This window comes from Mercenaria mercenaria, unplaced genomic scaffold (genome assembly GCF_021730395.1).
Source record: "Mercenaria mercenaria strain notata unplaced genomic scaffold, MADL_Memer_1 contig_3408, whole genome shotgun sequence".
NCBI lineage: Eukaryota > Metazoa > Mollusca > Bivalvia > Venerida > Veneridae > Mercenaria > Mercenaria mercenaria.
The window spans coordinates 29084-47684 of NW_026461542.1; the positions used below are offsets into that span (position 1 = coordinate 29084).

General features: G+C 33.1%; 1 protein-coding gene across 1 annotated transcript in view; it reads left to right on the forward strand.

Annotated features, from left to right (window-relative positions):
* The window catches only part of LOC123523221 (uncharacterized), a gene marked incomplete at its 3' end in the record, with an annotated part of 68694 nt that overhangs the window by 24278 nt on the left and 25815 nt on the right, over nucleotides 1-18601 (forward strand). The window contains exons 10-19 of the mRNA XM_053534140.1: nucleotides 125-286; nucleotides 3814-4159; nucleotides 4614-4917; nucleotides 5122-5248; nucleotides 6187-6417; nucleotides 10372-10578; nucleotides 10870-11147; nucleotides 11596-11752; nucleotides 12070-12285; nucleotides 12757-12922. Coding sequence (XP_053390115.1) covers nucleotides 125-286; nucleotides 3814-4159; nucleotides 4614-4917; nucleotides 5122-5248; nucleotides 6187-6417; nucleotides 10372-10578; nucleotides 10870-11147; nucleotides 11596-11752; nucleotides 12070-12285; nucleotides 12757-12922 — 2194 coding nt within the window. The remainder of the gene's footprint in view (nucleotides 1-124; nucleotides 287-3813; nucleotides 4160-4613; nucleotides 4918-5121; nucleotides 5249-6186; nucleotides 6418-10371; nucleotides 10579-10869; nucleotides 11148-11595; nucleotides 11753-12069; nucleotides 12286-12756; nucleotides 12923-18601) is intronic.

Consider the following 18601-nt stretch of genomic DNA (forward strand, 5'->3'; position numbering starts at 1 on the left):
TTTATAAAGCTAGTTTTGAAATGACTGAAAATTCTAGTGCAATTTATGTACGTGACTTATTTTACCAGCAACTTTGTTATTGTTGACAAAATAAATATTCTCTTGACTTTAAATTTACTTTCAGCCTAAAGTCATAGTAAAGTGGGAAGGGTGGTCTGACGACCTCTCCGGTATTGGCAAATACGAGTTTTACATCTGGTACCTAGCAAAAAATGGCAATAGTTTAAGTCCTCTGGAAAGAAAATATTTACTGTCACCTGTACCGTATGTAAATGCCTCCACTCAGGTTAGTACGCAATATTACAATGATACCATCAGAAATATATTAGTTATATTACATGTATGATTCTGTCATTATTTGTGAATTCATCACTCAATCCTTTTGGGTGTGTTAGGCTTTGTGACGGAATGTAAGTGCTATGGAACATCATGTGTGGTCTCCAACTAAAAGCTTTCGTAGTGCACTGTATTCTGCTGTTCTTTGAATTATGCAATAATTAGGCTTGAAATTTAAATTTTATAGGTGTGCACCATTTTCATTAGTGTTACTCTGGCATTCTAATAGTACTTTGTAGAAATCAAACTTTTGCTTCAGAAACTGGTAAATTGTGTTGTCCTGTGACTATACGTGTTTAGAGTTCATTCAACGTCTTATTATTATTTTTATTATTATACCAGATTTATATAGCGCCATTTTCATGATAAACACGTTCAAAGACGCTTTACATATAGCAAACGCAGCCACACAGGGCGCGAAATTCATCCTGTACTGGTACAGACACAGAGCGATCTGCCCAGAGGGACAGAGTGAGATAAAGCCCCCAGAACAGACAGGGAGAACAGAAAGAGATACAGGCCTGTCCGGCTGACTTAGCCTAGCTCTTTGCGAAAAGACAGTCTCGTTCTTTAACGTGCCTGGTGCATAGCACCGATACAAGCGAAGCCGTCCTTCTTGGGAAGAAATAGAAAAAACTCTTAGTCAGGTGGAAGACACTCAAGAGCATCTCAGAAATTACCATTTCCTGGACCGGGATTCGAGCCTTGGACCTCTGGATTGGCGGTTAAGCGTGTTACCACTAGACCACCGGTCCAACGTCTTATGACTGGTTTGTCAAATTGTGGTACTTTTAAGTTTTGATTTTAATTTATTTGAGTCAAATCAGAGAACATGACCATAACATGACAAGAAGACTGACTAGTCGAGAGCTTTCTCAATACCAGTCTAGTTGTTAGGTCTACTTTGGCAGACTACCAAGCCACATCGAGTGGTAAAATGCCACAGTCACGTCTACCAATTAAGTAGATACATACTCAATACACAACCATTCAAAGAAAAAAAATATGTATTCTCCGAATGCGATTACAGCATTATTCGTTTATATGGAAAGTCATTGGCGGGTTAAGCTACTTGAATGTTAATCCCGATCGTACATTCAGATAATTATGATCCTTTATTGACAAGACATATCTAATGCAGCTTGTTTTTTTTTTAATCTAAGGTTTTGTAGAAGTGTTTATTCTAACTTTAAGAATTTTAGCGTGGATATTCCTTCGATGAACTGGAATAAGTAAATTAAAACAAATACAATGTAGGAAAAGGCCAAAGCTTCAATAAAAAAATTAGCTGTGCATGTTAAAACTATACCGTTTGAATGTACCTGACGTTTTATAGCAGATGCTTGATTTTATTTACGCGTTTACATACAAATAGTGAAACTGGTACTCTCTATTTCCATAGGACATTTTGTTATTTACTGGACACTGGTACCGAATTCAAATATTCTGCTGTGTAATAAATACATAAAATAATTAAAACAAACTTGTAAGTAAAACAAATGTCTAAAATTTTTATATTTTTACTTCACGATTAATGAAAAGTAAAGTTTTATATGAAATTCATTTACCTTTTACATGAAATATATCTAATTTTCGAAAAATAATGTGAGCGAGCTGCTGTTATAATACAAAAATATTACTGGATCCGTGTTGTTTCCATTTGGCTTGCCTGATAAAATATGAAATTGTTGAAGATGTTCATCTTCACTTAAATGTAGACATGCAATAAAATATTTTTGAGAAGTTGGTTCCCAATTTTCGCATTTATTATTCGTTTTCATATTATATAGTATTAATTCTACCTATTATTTTAAAACAAAATTTAACGTTATAACATGGTTCTGAAAGTAATTTATCAGTCTTTCGTCCAGCTTTAATTATTACCAATTCTGATACACATGCATTTAATAAAGAAATTTAAACAAAAACTGCAGCAAATATAGCATGTCTTTTAAATATATGCGGCGCCTGAATACATTTTAGTTATTTAGATTTAGAAACTGTATAACGATGTCTGCATATAGCGTAAAGAGTGTGCCCTCTTTCATTTGACGAAATAGTGATAAGGCAGGACCTGCTATCTAATGAAGGTCCTTACATTTTATGGAAGGCGTAATTAAAAGAAAATTTGATCTATCACTTTAGGCATACTTTAATTATGACACACTCCGAGATAATTACTTTCACAGTTTTTAAACCGCGAATTTCATATTTATCAAAAACGTTAAAAATGCACACTCCCATTTGCAGGAATGTCCCTTTCATACTTTTTTTCAAATCAAGATTATAAACGCCTTTCAGGAAAAAAAAAACATTTTTCTTTTTTTTTTAATTTTACATTGTGATGTCATTAAACTGAGTACAATTAATTACAAATCTTAATTCACACAAACTACCTTTTAGAAAATTTAGATATTAATTGCCTCATACAGGCATGCTTTTATATCATTTTGAGATGGAAGAAGGGTTTATTTTTTATCCTGAAGAAATGATTTCAATTAAGAAATAGTTGAATAACAAATACAGTCTAAAGATATTTCAAGAAAATATTGTAAAAATCTATTGTTCTAACATCTCGACATTTTCTGTAAAATACTTCTGTAATTTTGTTCCCTCTCAGCTTAAAACTTGAATATCCCTTGCGTGGTTTTAGAATCGTCCGGTACAATTCTAGAATTGCCAGACATTGTTGAATTTCTTAAAAGTTCCATATTCTCGTACTGCACAGAACAAACATACCTCTGACGGGTGGTCGCAAATAACAAAAGGCAAGAGGGTAAAAGAGCATGTAAAATCGAAACAAACTTGTACGACCCCCGACGCCATTTGCTATTGTGCACATTGTCAACAAGAGTCGGCAACCGTAATTTACGATACAAATTATGTAAGATTTGGTCCGATTGATTAGAATCTATAAAGCCATTACACCTAAAGCCATTTATTTGTAGCTTATCTTTCAGTTTAGTTGCACTCAACTTAAAACTGGCGACCTTATGTCGTTGGTACAGACAAAAGTACCTTTACAACGCCTAATAGCAAAGAACCCCCAAAATAAATGCATGTTTGTAAATAAAAAATGCCTTCATGAAAATACATTTGATAAGCACTAAATGTATCATTGCATGAAGTTAGTACATGAGTTTCAGAGGATTAATAGATTACAGTGCCACCTTCCCAATATGCAATCGCGATCATTAAATTGTGTCGGATACACACTGCAGCATAAACGCATCAGCTATTAATATCTGGCATAACATAGTTTCCACATTAAATCTGTATAAAATGGCATTCATTTAGTTGTGGAAATGAAGTTTATGTATATAGCAACCTCTGGGATACTACAATGTGATTTGTAAGAAAGAAAATTTTGGAGAAAACAGCGTAACAAAGAGAAATGAAACCAGCCCGTTTGATGTAATCTTCGTTGAAAACTGTAACTGTAACTTCTGTAAGTGATGATTTCATTTAAATTTTCAGTTTGAAGTTACACTTAATTTAGAAGAACCCGGGCCATACTCTATCGAGATGATTGTTTATGATAAAGCGGAAAATACGAAAGCTGCAAGAAGAATTATTTTTTTCGACAATGCCTCTGTTGTTGAAACGTACGGGTCACCGCCTAATGTTGTACAGGCTGCTGTCGACGGCTGGATTAACACATTCTGCACAATAATAGAAATTGTGTGGCCGAATAGGTACCGGAACGTAAAACATTATGATCTAGGTTGGTTAAATGCTGTGAAGGATGCAAATATATCGAGATTTCTTGATGATCGCAACGGCAGATCGTCAAGAACTATAGAAAAAGTACCTAATATTAAAGGTAATTTAATAAATATCTTTTGTTGATATGACTAGTCTATTCTTGAAATGTATATAGACACAGGCTCATTTATATTGAGTTTATGTACATCAAGTGTAATGTGGGTATTTCTTTTCATGTTCATTTATTTCAACACGGCGAAATGGTAATACGACAGTGGACGTGGTCAGTGAGAGCATAGCTCGTTAATTTTTGTACACTCGGCGTATCGCCGATATGGAGCCAAAACGACAATGCATCCAGCAGAATAATTACAGTGAGGAGCAAATGATAGCCAGTATTAACTAATCAAGAAATTCATTTCCAATTTTTCTTTTAAACATAGAATTAATTCCGTAGAGGTTATTTTTTATTAATGCCGGCCCTACGTGACCTTTACTGATAAATTCTAATTTCATGGGAAAGCAAAGCGTTTGACTTGTTTTATTATTCTTGTATTGACTTCTTGTTCCAGGAATTGTCCGTTTTGAAATTGCCTTTTTGGTTGAAATAAATAAACAGTTGACATACACAAGTTTCGTACCAGTTCCTGATGAATATTTTCATTCTCAAAAGATGATATATGGAAACGAAAAGTTGATTGACGGCAAAAAGCTGACCTACACAATCCGTGCATTTGATATTGTTGATGAATTCGCCGAGGACAATGTTACTGTGATGATTGACCTCTCACCTCCAGTTATTCAGAACCTTTGGCTTACGAAAGGAACGTTCGAAAACATAAGCGTTCACAGTGTTCTTGAGCTGACTGATCTTAGGTAATGTAGAATATTCTTAATTAATTTAAATAAACCTATTTATGTGTGTATCTTATACAATACGTTTGTATTGCTACATTCGGCATTTTTGTTATAAAAATCTATTTATGAACAGTTATTTATTTACTGTCTGAAAATATTGTTAGAAACATTAAGACTTTGTAGGAGTATTGGCCTAGACTAGTATTTTTTTCTATATTTTAGGATTGAATGGGAAACCTTCGACTATCACAGCGGTATACATGAAGTGTCATGGAAGATATTTGACAATTTTACTAAAACTGTTGTCGTTCATGGACAGTCTAACGAACCACCACAGGGCGAAGCAAAGGTATTGAAGAAGAAATGATTATTGCACTCTAACTATTGTAACTATCTTTAGTAATATTCCTGTAATAATAAGATGTCCATAGCTTGTGGCTCACGTTTCGTAATTTCACGATACACATAAGAAATAATATAAATTATAAAAGTCCTTAGTTTGGTATGTTGCTTCTTAAGGTATCCAATCCACAAACAGATAATATTTCGATGTCTAGTGACCCCTGTGTTTTTTTTCTTATTTGAACCTGTTGGTACCACTTGAATGAATTGTGTCTGCTGAACAATAATTCTTAAAAAAATAAGATTACCATAATAATATGCACGAATGACTTCTGTCATGTTCTTACTGTAAGATGATAAACACTGCACTGTAATAACCTGATTTTTGTTGAAGTGTCATTGAAACTATAAAGTAAAAAATAAAGCTTCTACATGTAGTTTATATTTTCTTTGTTAGTAGACGATACACATTTAAATTATACCAAAATTGTATGAGCTTACCAGATATCATTATTTGATATATTTTAATAGCACTGTTATACATTGAGTAGACCTTGACAATGCCTATTTGTGAACCGGATGCCTTAACTTGCTTTATACTGATCCAAAAAATATTTTAAAAATATATTAAACATTTAATGAAATGAATTATCTATGTTCTTTGCAGCTTTTCAACATATTATTAGATCATTCATTATATTATTATATATATTATCATTCAATCTATATTTCTAAACTTTAAATTTACCGAAAACTTGAAATGCATAGTAAGTTAAAACTGTGCATAATTATATTAATACATGCACCTAAAATAATATTATTAACACGTTTTATTGTACGTGTGAATAACACTGTACATAAATAGTATCTGTTGCAATACGTTCACTACTGTAAACATGTACTTGAGTGTAACCATTCAGACTTTTATACGATCTATTTTAATAGACGTTAGGCGAATGCAATCAGAAGTATGGATTATATCCTCGGGGACCAAATTGCTACTGCTCACCATATAATGGATGCTTCCACAGGCATTATCAAATAAAACCACTAATATCAGTTGACAGTAACAGCGGCTTACATGTTGGTAAAGAAAGAGGAGAACATGATTATGACTACTTCATAGAAGTGGGTGTGAAAAATAATGCTGGGTTGATAACTGTACAACATAAAAAGGTATTGCGAATTTCGAAAATTAATAGTAAACTACAAGTCCTTAAATATGGAGAAGTTACTTCCTTCCATATTGCATTATATTTTGATGAAGTTTTGTGAAAGAAGTTTAGTCAGTTAAGGTAACAAAAGTGCGTTGAGTCTGTAACAATACTGACATTGTGTAGCAATACTAACATGTTATGCGCATTTAACCTGATACGTCTCCCTATTATCCAGAATTGGAGGTTGAATGACTTCAGACACATAAGCAAATCGTCACGGAAAGATTTAGCCCATTTGGGCATAAAACACAAGAATTCTCCATTAATAGCTAATAAATTAATAATTTATCTATTAGCTACGCTTATAGTTATACGTTATTCGGTCTTGCACTTTTTAGCAGAGACAAGCCATGAACATAGAATGATTGAAGATTATTTCAAATAGAAATCTGGATATGAAACACTTACTTTTCGCACCTACTCTTGTCAGAGGCAGACAACTCATACAAAGGATATTTTCAACAAATTTCTTTTTAAATCATCATATTTTGCTCAGATGTAGATAGAAGTTTATGAGTTTTGGGAATGAAGTGTTTTGTATTAATATCCTTGTGTTATAGTAACAAAATCATGTTTGCTCTCAAGTTTATTCATGCACATCGACTTCCGTTATATTAATAAGAAACGCTCTTAGTTATATTTTTAATGAAATCTTGGAAAAATGTTACATTATTTATCTTTTGATTATAGGAATGCAAAATTAAAACAATATAAATAAATCATATATTTCAGAAAAACAAAATACAAAATATATTCATTTTGGTTTATATACAGCTATCAGTCCTTCTTTTCTTATCAAAATTACCGTAAAACGTGTGAAATATAATATTCATTTTTCAATACAAAACCCTTAAGACAATACTATTTAAAATTTTGTGACAAGTGACATTATCCGCGATCGAATATACAATTTTTCTGAAAAACATCAGTTAACTCAATTAAAAGGGAGGTAATCAGTACATGGAAATAAGCTGTGCAAATTTGTCGCATTACTGTGATTAATGTGTTATTATATTGGTTAATTACGAGTATCAAGGCTCTTACGTATTTAGATTAAAAGGTTCTTGGTTACAAAAAATAATAACTGAGCGGAATCTCTCAGAGAAAAATACAAACATTTTTATATTGTACATGTTTTCACAAAGTCTTATTAGTCTAGTTGCAGTAAATTGATCAAGTTCATATTAAAAACTGAGCGATTTACCATTCATTCAATTTGAATAAATTACACATTCTTACATTTATTCAAGAACAAATTACTAAATGAGATAAATCATTTCGATTCTAAGACGTTACGAAGGACTTTTAAGTACATCCTTGTCGACGCTTTGACATAATAATTGTGACATCAGGATAAATATATTTTTGTATAACAATACATAATATTCAGCTAGGAAAATTAATTGTGTCGTGTTAGAATCAGCGATAAACAACAGTTGACGCGCGTGGACCGTAAGAGAGCATTACGAAGTCCATTATGACGTTAATATTTAATTCTGATCAATGCTGTCAATTTTTAACGGGGGCAATACTGAATATTACACCGGTAGTCGTCAAACGCACATTAAACAAAAGCATGTATTTCATGCTAAAATATAAATTTCTAAACAACTACTTGAAATGAATTATATTAATTTTACATCTGGGATTTATGCTTCTCTGAAACCCTGCAGCGACTGGTTGTTAGAATGGCAAACGTACCAATGTGTCACAATGCACTTTTCCCATTGGTCACATCCGGTAACTTACACATTTACCAAACCGGAGCTGTTCTGCCTTAACATAACGTTAAAGCAATGGTACATAGGTTTATCGTTTATATAAAGATAGTCTGTCCAAATATCAATGCATTTTTTTGACTTTGAATCCTATGTAAAATGTTATACATATTTTGTCCACGACTAGCACAGTATATAATCTAACTGGGGAAATACAGTTTGATATAAGTAGGCTATATAAAATAGACACACTATAACAAAAAAAAAAAAAAAAAAACATTGAACATTTCAAGCATTTCTGCTATCACAGACAACATTACATCTTCAATTTAGATCTATAATTGGACAATTCATGAAAGAAAATGTTATGGAAATACAGCAATGTTCTGGGATTATGAGAGCATGTTCTAAGCCATCGAGATACCAATAACTCTAACAAAGCTTTTTACACAACAACTAATTTTTGCTTAAACCTTACTTAAATTTGGCAGACGTTTAAACAATAACATTGTTTAATGCCATAAATCTAATTTAAGCAATCATATATTTTTTTTCTCATTATACGACCTAACCCGTGTGTGTTTGAGGTCACAAAATAGTTAACAGTAACACATTTTAAAATTTTGATACAAAAACAAATCATAAAACGTGCGATAACACCATTGTTTTGACAAAATTAGACAAAAATGTAATTTTAAGGGCATTGCTTTGATAAAAGTAAGTATCTACAAATTGAATTTATATAATAAAATAATGTATCTCTGGCAGGTTAAAACATCCCCAAGAACTGAAATTCAGTGAGAAAATCGTTTCAAACATGCGCATTCATCATTCAAACGGAATATTCGGATCAACTTGCATTAGCACATGCCACTTTTAAAAATATAAATTTAAACAAATGCTTTTAATGATTCCAATGTCAATGAATGTGAGTTTATGTTTAAATAAATGTAAGTTCTTCATTGATTCATTATTTTGCGGCCGCTTCTAAATGGGTTGAGAAATCGATGTGAATAAAAGTGTCTAAGGTTCAATATTTCATTTAGCTGTAATTTTGACATTTTATTACAGTATACTTTTCTATATGAGTAACAAATGCACATGTAGTAATTTGAAAGGTATTTAAAAAAAGTATTACTCTAGAAGATTTGGTAAGTGCATGTTGTCATACAGTTTAAAGCTGTATGCATCATGGCGGTACAAAATTTAATAAAAGCTCTCTGAAATATCCCTACAAGTGTTCGTTAAAGGAATATTTTTCTTTACAGTTTTATCTAACTTTCCTGGATTTTTTTTAACAATCAGAAAGGGTCTGCCTTTCTTAATTTTGTTTATATGTCATCTCTTAGCCCTAGCTCTGTTGCGATTTAACTACTCTACTTTGTTCTTCATTATGTTATATCAACAAACATATTGCTGCGAAAGTATAGGAAAGCATTTAATCTGAAATAAAAAATCTACGTATGTATTGACTATTACATAAATACGAGCTTTGGTTCGTATCCACAAGAAAGAAATATGTACAACATTTAAAAAGCGCTGAAAGTGAGGCATCTCTCACGTATGTGTGGACAATTTTAAAATTACCCGAAAAAGCATTTTTAGTCGGGGAGAATTCTAAATCGATATAACCTAATAATCAGCACATGCTTATTCCTTTATATGGCACGATTTTATTTAAAATATTTATTTGTTTCTTTGTTTGAAAACAGAATGTAAAATTTACGATTTCTGATACGTCGTTTTAGATAGTTTATCCCTTACCATACAAATTATTCACAAATTAACCTTTCTTTAAGTTTCATGAAATAATGTAACATTGAGAAGCTCTACATAGCACAGGTGACAACGAAGAACTGTTTTCCGTTCCAAAAATAGCCAGTGCGTTTAGTGTATAGAATGACCTTCAGTTACTTGTTACAAGCTATTCATGATTCGTTCATGTGAGGAAGCCATCCAGCTGGCATACGGAATGTCGATAGTTCTACCTAGGTGCCCGCTCGTGATGAAATAATACAAGGAGGGGCACCTGGGGTATTCCTCCACCATCAATGCTGGAAAGTCGCAATATGACCTATAATTGCGTCGGTGCAACCTAAAGAAAATGGCATGAAATTGATGTGAAAAGCTTCTATATCAATGTTAATCTTCATTAGTAGACAGTTTAAACTATATTCCTTGTTTAAACATTGTAGATAACGATTGACGCTTCTCCGCCACATGAAGGTACCGTGCATGATGGAATTCCTGGAACCTCTGAGACTGACTTTCAACAGTCGTTACAAATAGCAGGGTATTGGGACGAGTTCTTTGATAAAGAAAGTAGCGTGTGGTTCTATACCTATGGATTTAGCCAACAATGCTTACAAGAACACGATCTAGATATACATTTGAACAAACAGGTGAGATTACGCAGAGGAAGATAAAACTCACGAATGCAAAAAAGCTATCTATTAATTCTAAATCGAATGACTTTACGTTCTGGTGACGGTGAAAAAGAAAATCAAAACGTACAGGAATGTTATTAGAGTGATTCAGAGCATCATCATACAACTAATATGATATAGGTCAGTTTTAAAAATATTTAAGATATATATAAATAAATGAAAATAGCGTCTGTTGATATAAAACCTACAAAATGTACAACAAATACATTTCAATGCAATAAATTAATGAGTTATATCGTAAATAAGGTGAACTGGACCTACGACAGTACAGCAGAATTTACAGCGCAAAAACCTGGCAAATATCACCTGACAGTAATGGCATACAACCACGCCCTTGATAACTGCAAGCCTGTTTGTTCTGACGGTGTTACCATAGATATCATTCCAGCTGTAGTATCAGAAATCATTGTAAAAAATGCGGTGACCGCTGATGGTCTTGTCAAAAGTTATGAAAATGAAATTGTTTATGTTCTACATAGAAACAGAGAATTAGAGAAGGTTTTACTTCCATCGCAAATTTGCAAGTATGTTTTTATAATGCGTATTCATATTTCATAAAACAAATGCATGTGAAGAAAAATCAATACTTTAGAGTTATCGAATTTGCACTTATCATTTTTAGTAAGATATTGCATATAAAAGTATGTTACCACAATAATCATATCTAATATCAAATACTTCTCATATGTAACTAATAGGAAACAGTTTTAGTACACTTATTCTATGTAAAATATTGTAAGGCTTATTTAAGTTATAAATGAAATATCTGTTATGGTCAAATTTCGCTTGATAATTATTTCGTAAAAGCATCTTAATTATTAAGTGAATCAGTCAGGCCAAAAATGCAGAATTAAATGCAGAATTAAACTATTTGTATGAAATAATGTTTAAAGAAGACGAAGACTGGTGTCTGTTAAATGGACACAACATGAGGCAGAAAACAGTCGAAGTATTTTTTATTATATTTTCCAGAAAACGGGCCACAACTGTGCACGATTCTGTATTAAAACTTTACCCACATAAAAAGCGTATAAATGGGACAAAGAGTTTTGTGGAGTTGAGTGACCAATGTGATGATCTGTATGGCGTCAATTCAGACTTAACTGCATACATAACCTCTGATTTGAGGGTAGGTAACAAATATTTCTTCTACTAGACTGTGAGTTTATAATGTTCATTTGAGATTTAAGTTGATTTTATGTAATGCTTAATATTTTTGTCACGTGATGATATCTAACGTCATATATGCATGTTCCACAAATATACGACACAACGTCAGTACGCCAAGAAATAAAGTCAATAAGTCATATAATTTAAATGAAAATGGTTGACATCTATTATGTTGCTTAAAAATGTACAATTTCATATAGTCGAATTGTATCTCTGCAACGTATTAAAGGTTTTATTGATAATAACATTAGTTTATACTTTATTTGTGTTTTATAGGTTGATATATCTTGGAATGTTACATCCGGTGCTACTAATGTGCATGATTTCGAAGTTGGAATTTCGTCTGAAAATTCTGAATTTCCGGATGTTATGGACTTTACAACGTCGCATCAACATCAACATATACGTTTGTTTCATCCAAATATTTTTGACGGGGAACATTTTTATGTTTTGATTAAAGCAATAACGAAGTCATCAGTTATAGACATAAAAGTATGTATAAAATATTTTACCCTTTGATAAGAATTAATTGCTTAAAACGACGAAGTAAAGCTAACGCTTGATTTCTTGCAATCTGTTTATTCTTATAGACAAAGTAAGTTGTAGCTTTCAATTGCTGATTACAATTAATGGAGCGAAGACATATAAGTATGTGTAAAGAATTTTACTACTTGTTAAGAATTCATTGCTTACAAATGACGAAATAAAGTGAAGCCTGTATTCTTGCAATATGTGTTTTCTTATAGAATTAGGAAGTTCTTATATGTTCGCTTGCTAATTCCAATCAATGGAGCGCAGATATTTTAATTCCATTTCGAAAATAGAATGAATATCACAATGTTAATACAATAACGTTTTATATTGTTAACAGCTTTACGTTTGAAATATACCTTTTATATTCAGTGACGAATAAAAGTGCATTGAATTGGATTATATACAGAATGTTAACATTTTTTGTTGTAGGTAATTGGTCCTTTCCTCTACGATACAGCAAAACCGGAATTTACGGGAGCAGTAAACTTGACAGTTGAACAAGCTAAAGATGACACATTTCTTATCGCCAGATGGGCTGTAAATGCTTTTACAGATCACGGGGATCCTAATGCTTTATCATATGAAGCGGCTATTGGTTCGTATTATTATTTGTGTATATGATAAAAAGTAAATTTTGTATCTCATTTAAGGATCTTATCCTTACGGGTACAGTAGGGGTGTTAACATACATCATAAATATCGATACAGATTCAAATTTATGGTAAATATACAGGTAACTTAATACTAGGTTGGGCAAATCTTATGCTCCAGGTTATCAATTCACTTTACCTCTTTTAGATATAGTGACATATTACCAGTCACTAATTTGTTTCTAAAACTGTTATATTTTAATATAAGTGCTGAAAGTGTCCCTTCTTAACTTTACTGATATTTTCTATGCAAAATTATTATGTCTGGGTGTTTTCCCTTTACACGCCATGTAAACAACAGAGCTTCCCCTTTCAGAGGTATACGGTAAGTCGCTCTGTCGCAACTTCCAAGCTAGTGCATGTCGCGATAAAAGAACTTCAACAAAGGAGTGTCATCATTTTCTTTTTCATTTTTACAAGCACTGTTGAATATCAAAAATCGGAGAATGGTAGGCGATGCAGATATTTTTTAATTTTACAGAGAACTTAAAGTTTACCAATTTATTCTTAATTTTGGTCGTGGTGGTGTTTACAAGCAAGCTGATTAAGCAGTGACTTTAGCCGTTTCGTCATGAAAACATTTTCTTTGTCTAATATATGCATTTTAACAGTGGGGTAAATTGTCCGATCGGCAAAAACACCTTGCCCGATCGGGAAGTTTTTCACCAAACATTAATTGCCAGATCGGGTAAGAAAATGGTCCATTTCTATATATTTTTGAAAAAAATAACCTATGCAAATTTGACATATAGATGATCTGAATGTACGTTTCGTATGAAAGAGGGTATATCTAGGATCCTACCGCACAAAATTATTTTTATTGTCTAGATTCTGAGTTTTTTAGCCTTAAAAATTACGAATTCGGCTAGTTTCAAAGCATTTTGTTCACTTTCCCGTTTTGGCAACTTACTTCCCAGATCAGGAAAGTGACTTTCCCAATCAGGAAAGTGAATATATTCTTAATTGTGGGAAATGGCTGAAAATCCACGAAAACCTGTGGCACAGACTTTATGCATATTGATTGGAAAATTACAAAGAAAGACTGTATTCCTGTTCAACGTAATATTAACAGCAAAGCCCTTAAAATTAGACCACATTTACAAAAATCAGCAATGTGCAACTGCTGTGTTCTACTGTCAAGGGTGTGTTTCTTATGTTGAGAAAGACTGTAGTGAATGGCATTGCGCATTAAATGAAGCTCTGCCTGTACAAATGATTGAAGCATCGTGTGGTACAGATGACACGACTATAATAATATTTGTAAAATCAACATCAGAGGTAATACTGCATACACAATAAACATTTTGGTAGATCTATTTCTTTATAATTAATTCTTTTAAAATACAAATCATAAGTTATAATTCTTGATAGCAACGCACATGAATTTGAATCACTTGATTTGGTATTTGACTATTTAAAGAAGCATGTACAGGCATAATGTATATTAATACACACTTTCGTGAAGTTCTAATTAATTGATATGTACATTTGATAAAAAACTAAATTAGCCACAACATAAGATAGCATATGAGCCACCCTATGAGAAAACCGACATAGTGTATTTGCGACCAGCATGGTTTCAGACCAGCTCCCGCATCCGGGCTGTCTGATCAGGATCCAAAGCCTATGGATATTAGAGACACCGTTAGTGAACAGAATTGCTCCTGATCAGACTGCGCGAATATTTCAGAAAGAAAACCATTGAACAAAATGCACATTACTGTAAGTACAACTTGACCTTGTATCATAGCTCGGTGTTTTTTCTTAACAAATTTGGTGCAGGTAAATCGTATACACTGACTACAGGGTGCGGTAACTAAAAGTGTGCAGGTATTTAATACCCGCACGCTAGTTACCGCACTGTTGGATAGGAAAGTATGCCAACGTGTCTGGAACAGTAGACAGAGAAGGGTATTTTATTGATTTTCTGCTCTCACATTGGTTTATTTTACCTGGGCTTTACACATTTGTAAAGCAAGGATTTTAAGTACTCACTGAACTGCTGTATATGGCAATGAGGAACGCCTACAACTACCATATATGGAAGGCTATGATACAAAACAGAAATAACATTAAAACTCTCGGGTAAACGATTTATACTCGGGGGCTACGCCCCCTCGTACAAATCGTTTACCCTCGAGTTTCAGTGCTCTTTCTATTACATGTGCACTGAAAATAAAACTCACTCCAATTTTATTTTGCACCCATTTGCATATGTTCAAATGTTTTTGTTTCTACCTACAGGTTGAGCGTTCTGGCTCCTGTACACTGGTAAGATTGATACACAAAACTACAAGTCATGCACACCATGAACTAAAATGTTCCGATTTAAAAGAATAAAACATTTATAGTTACATACTGTTTGTTTCAATTTATTTTGCTGCTATGTACTCTCAGGAAGTCACTTTCCTGATTGGGAAAGTCACGTTCCCGATCTCGAAAGGAAGTTGCCAAAACGGTAAAGTGAATTTTAAAAGGGAAAGGCAATGTTGTTCTTATGCTAATTTTGTCAGCTGGGATTTCATAAATAATTTAAAGAAGTGAAAGAATTTTCAAAATCGGAGTATAAATGAGAAAGATACGAGAATTTAAATATTTGGTCAAATTGGCGGCCATTTTGTTTCCATGGCAACAAAAAACAAAATGGCGGATTTAATAAATTTTTAGATACACATTTGAACTGCATTTACTTATAACTGTAAAATTTTCTCTACTTTGCCAGCTATAATGAAAGAAAATAACATTTTTTACACTTTACACTCAAGAAACATATAAAAATTAGCCTTTTAAAAGTTTTTTTGCTAAATAAATTATTCAACAGTGTGTAAATGACGTCATAAACACGCTTAAATGGCTGCCTCCATTATCAGATATTTTCTTAAATTTCAAACTGCCATATCTTTTTCAATGGTAGTCCGATTTTAAAAATTATTATCCCCCGACGAAAGTCGGAGGGATATAGTTTTGGCGTCGTCCGTCCGTCCTTCCGTCCGTCTTTCCGTCCGTCCGTCCGTCCTTCCGTCTTTCCGTCCGTCCGTCCGTCCGTCCGGAGCCATATCTAGGAAATGGTTGGGAATATTTATTTAAAACTTCATATACATGTTCACCACAATGAGTTCTTGCGGCCCGTCAAGTTTCAGTCAGATTGCCCAAGTAACACCAGAGTTATGGCCCTTAGAAGTTTCTAGTGTTAACTATATAGGGTACTATAAATATGGCAATTTCTGCATCATAACTTTTGATATTATTGACCTAGAACTATGAAACTTAAACAGAATTTAGATCACCATAATGTGGTTGTGTACACACAATTTCATTTGGATTTATTTGTAAATTAAGAGTTATTGCCCTTTAATTGTATAAAAATCCACATATTTGTACATAACAAACTTACCATTTGGTACAATTTCATTAAATTTCTTTCATTCTTTTCCATGAACATTTATTGTAAACATGTGAAGTTGTGTACCCACACCTGGTCACCCCCTTACCTTGATCACACACCTCCCCCCTTATCCCCTGACCCCCCCCCCCCCCACCCCACACCCAAAAAAAAAAAAAAAAAAATTCATTCCTTATTTTAGATTTTTTTCAAACAAACTTCATATACATGTTCACCACTATGAGGTTATGGGGCCCATCAAGTTTCAGACAGATTGCCCAAGTAACACCAGAGTTATGGCCCTTAGAAGTTTCTAGTGTTAACTATATAGGGTACTATAGATATGCCAATTTCTGCATCATAACTTTTGACATATTTGACCTAGAACTATGAAACTTTAACAGAATTTAGAGCACTATAATGTGGTTGTGCACAGACAATTTTGTAAGGATTTCTTTTTGTAACTTCAGAGTTATTGCCCTTTAATTGTCTAAAAATCCACATATTTGTACATTACAAACTTACCATTTGGCAGAATTTTATTAAATTTCTTTCATTCTTTTCTGTGAACATTTATTATAAACATGTGAAGTTGCGCACCCACACCTGGTCACCCACTTGCCTTGGTCACACCCCCTCCCCCTGCCCCCCAAAAAAATTTTTTTTTTTTTCATTTCTTATTTTAGATTTTTTTCAAACCTTCTAAGTTGTACCATTCCCCCACCTCACTTCCCCATCCAGTCATGCCCACAACTGATCATGCATCCTCTGCCCCCCCCCCACTCCAACTTCACCCTTTTACCTTTTTTTTTTTTTTATTTTTAATTTTCAATCAATATTTATAATCAACATGTGAAATTTTGTTTCCTCTCCCATTCCCCTGCACCCCCACCCCCTAAAAAAATAAATATATACATATATCTATATATAGATATATATTTCCATTCCTTTTTTTTTTTTTTTTTTTTAAATGTTCAAACCTTCAACATGTTAAGTTCTGACTGCACAAACCTTGCCCTCAGCCGTTTCAAGATATCTTACCTGTGTTCTTTCATTCCAGTTAAACTTCAAGCTCACATTTCAATTAACTGCATTTAATTTTAAAAGCTAAGCTTATTACAGTAAGCATATCCCATTCAAAATAAATTCTTAAGTCAGGATCAAAGTATCATACATTTATTATGTACTCTTTAATTAAACATTTGTTTTCTGTTAAATTGATTTTGACTAATGAAATTATTTGCTTCTTATTAACATCCTTAACTTTTTGCCGGATATATCTTTTTGCCATTCCTCACCACAAACCCTTTCGGCGGGGGATACCAATTCATCGAATTTGCTTGTTTCAGCGTTATGAAGGGCTTGATGTTGGCTTTTGTCAGAATTCCTAACCCTTTAAGGCTCATATCTCAAAATCTGGACAATTAAAAAATTATTTTGAACGGTAGGATCTTAGATATACCCTTTGCAATACAAAACGTGCATTCCAATCATGTCTAGGTCAAATATCCTTATGCACAGGCTATTTTTTCAAAAGGATATAAAATGGAGCATTTACTTGCCCGATCAGTTTAAATGCAAAATTTCCCAATCGGGCAACGTGTAAGAGGAATCCCCCAATTGCCCGATCGGACAATATCCCCCACTGTTTAACTGATATTAAGAAGCAAACCGGGTAGGGGTGAGATAGCTGTAGAGTAAACAATGCTTTTGGAAATACAAAATGCACCAGAAATGGTTTGGGAGTAAAATATTTACTTTTTATTGTTGAGGACAGCCCTGTTGTAAAGGAGATAGTGTCGTCGCCAAGGAGATAGCTCTGTTTTCATAAGAGCTCTGTGTTCATAATTTTATCTTGAAAAGTTTACAATATCTACGTTGGGTTGTCCTCTTTTGAAATGATATGCAGCCGCTGTTCCATTAGATATACATATATACTACTCAAAATTTGATAAGGGCCACTGTTTTCTCCGATGGTAGCGTCAATAAGATATGCATCGGCATAAATTTAAATCAAAATGAAGTTTATAATATTGGCCTTATTGCCATATAAGATAATTATTGGTTTGTATACGTATGGCGACACATAAAGCACGGGGACTTCGTAAACTTCGAAATCAAGATTTGGCCGGCATGTATATTAAGTGTACATGTCTGAATTCCTGGTAAATTTCTTGTTAAAACTTTGCAATTTGCGTTTGTGAGCATTCAATATATTGAATCAAAACATAAGATTGCGGAT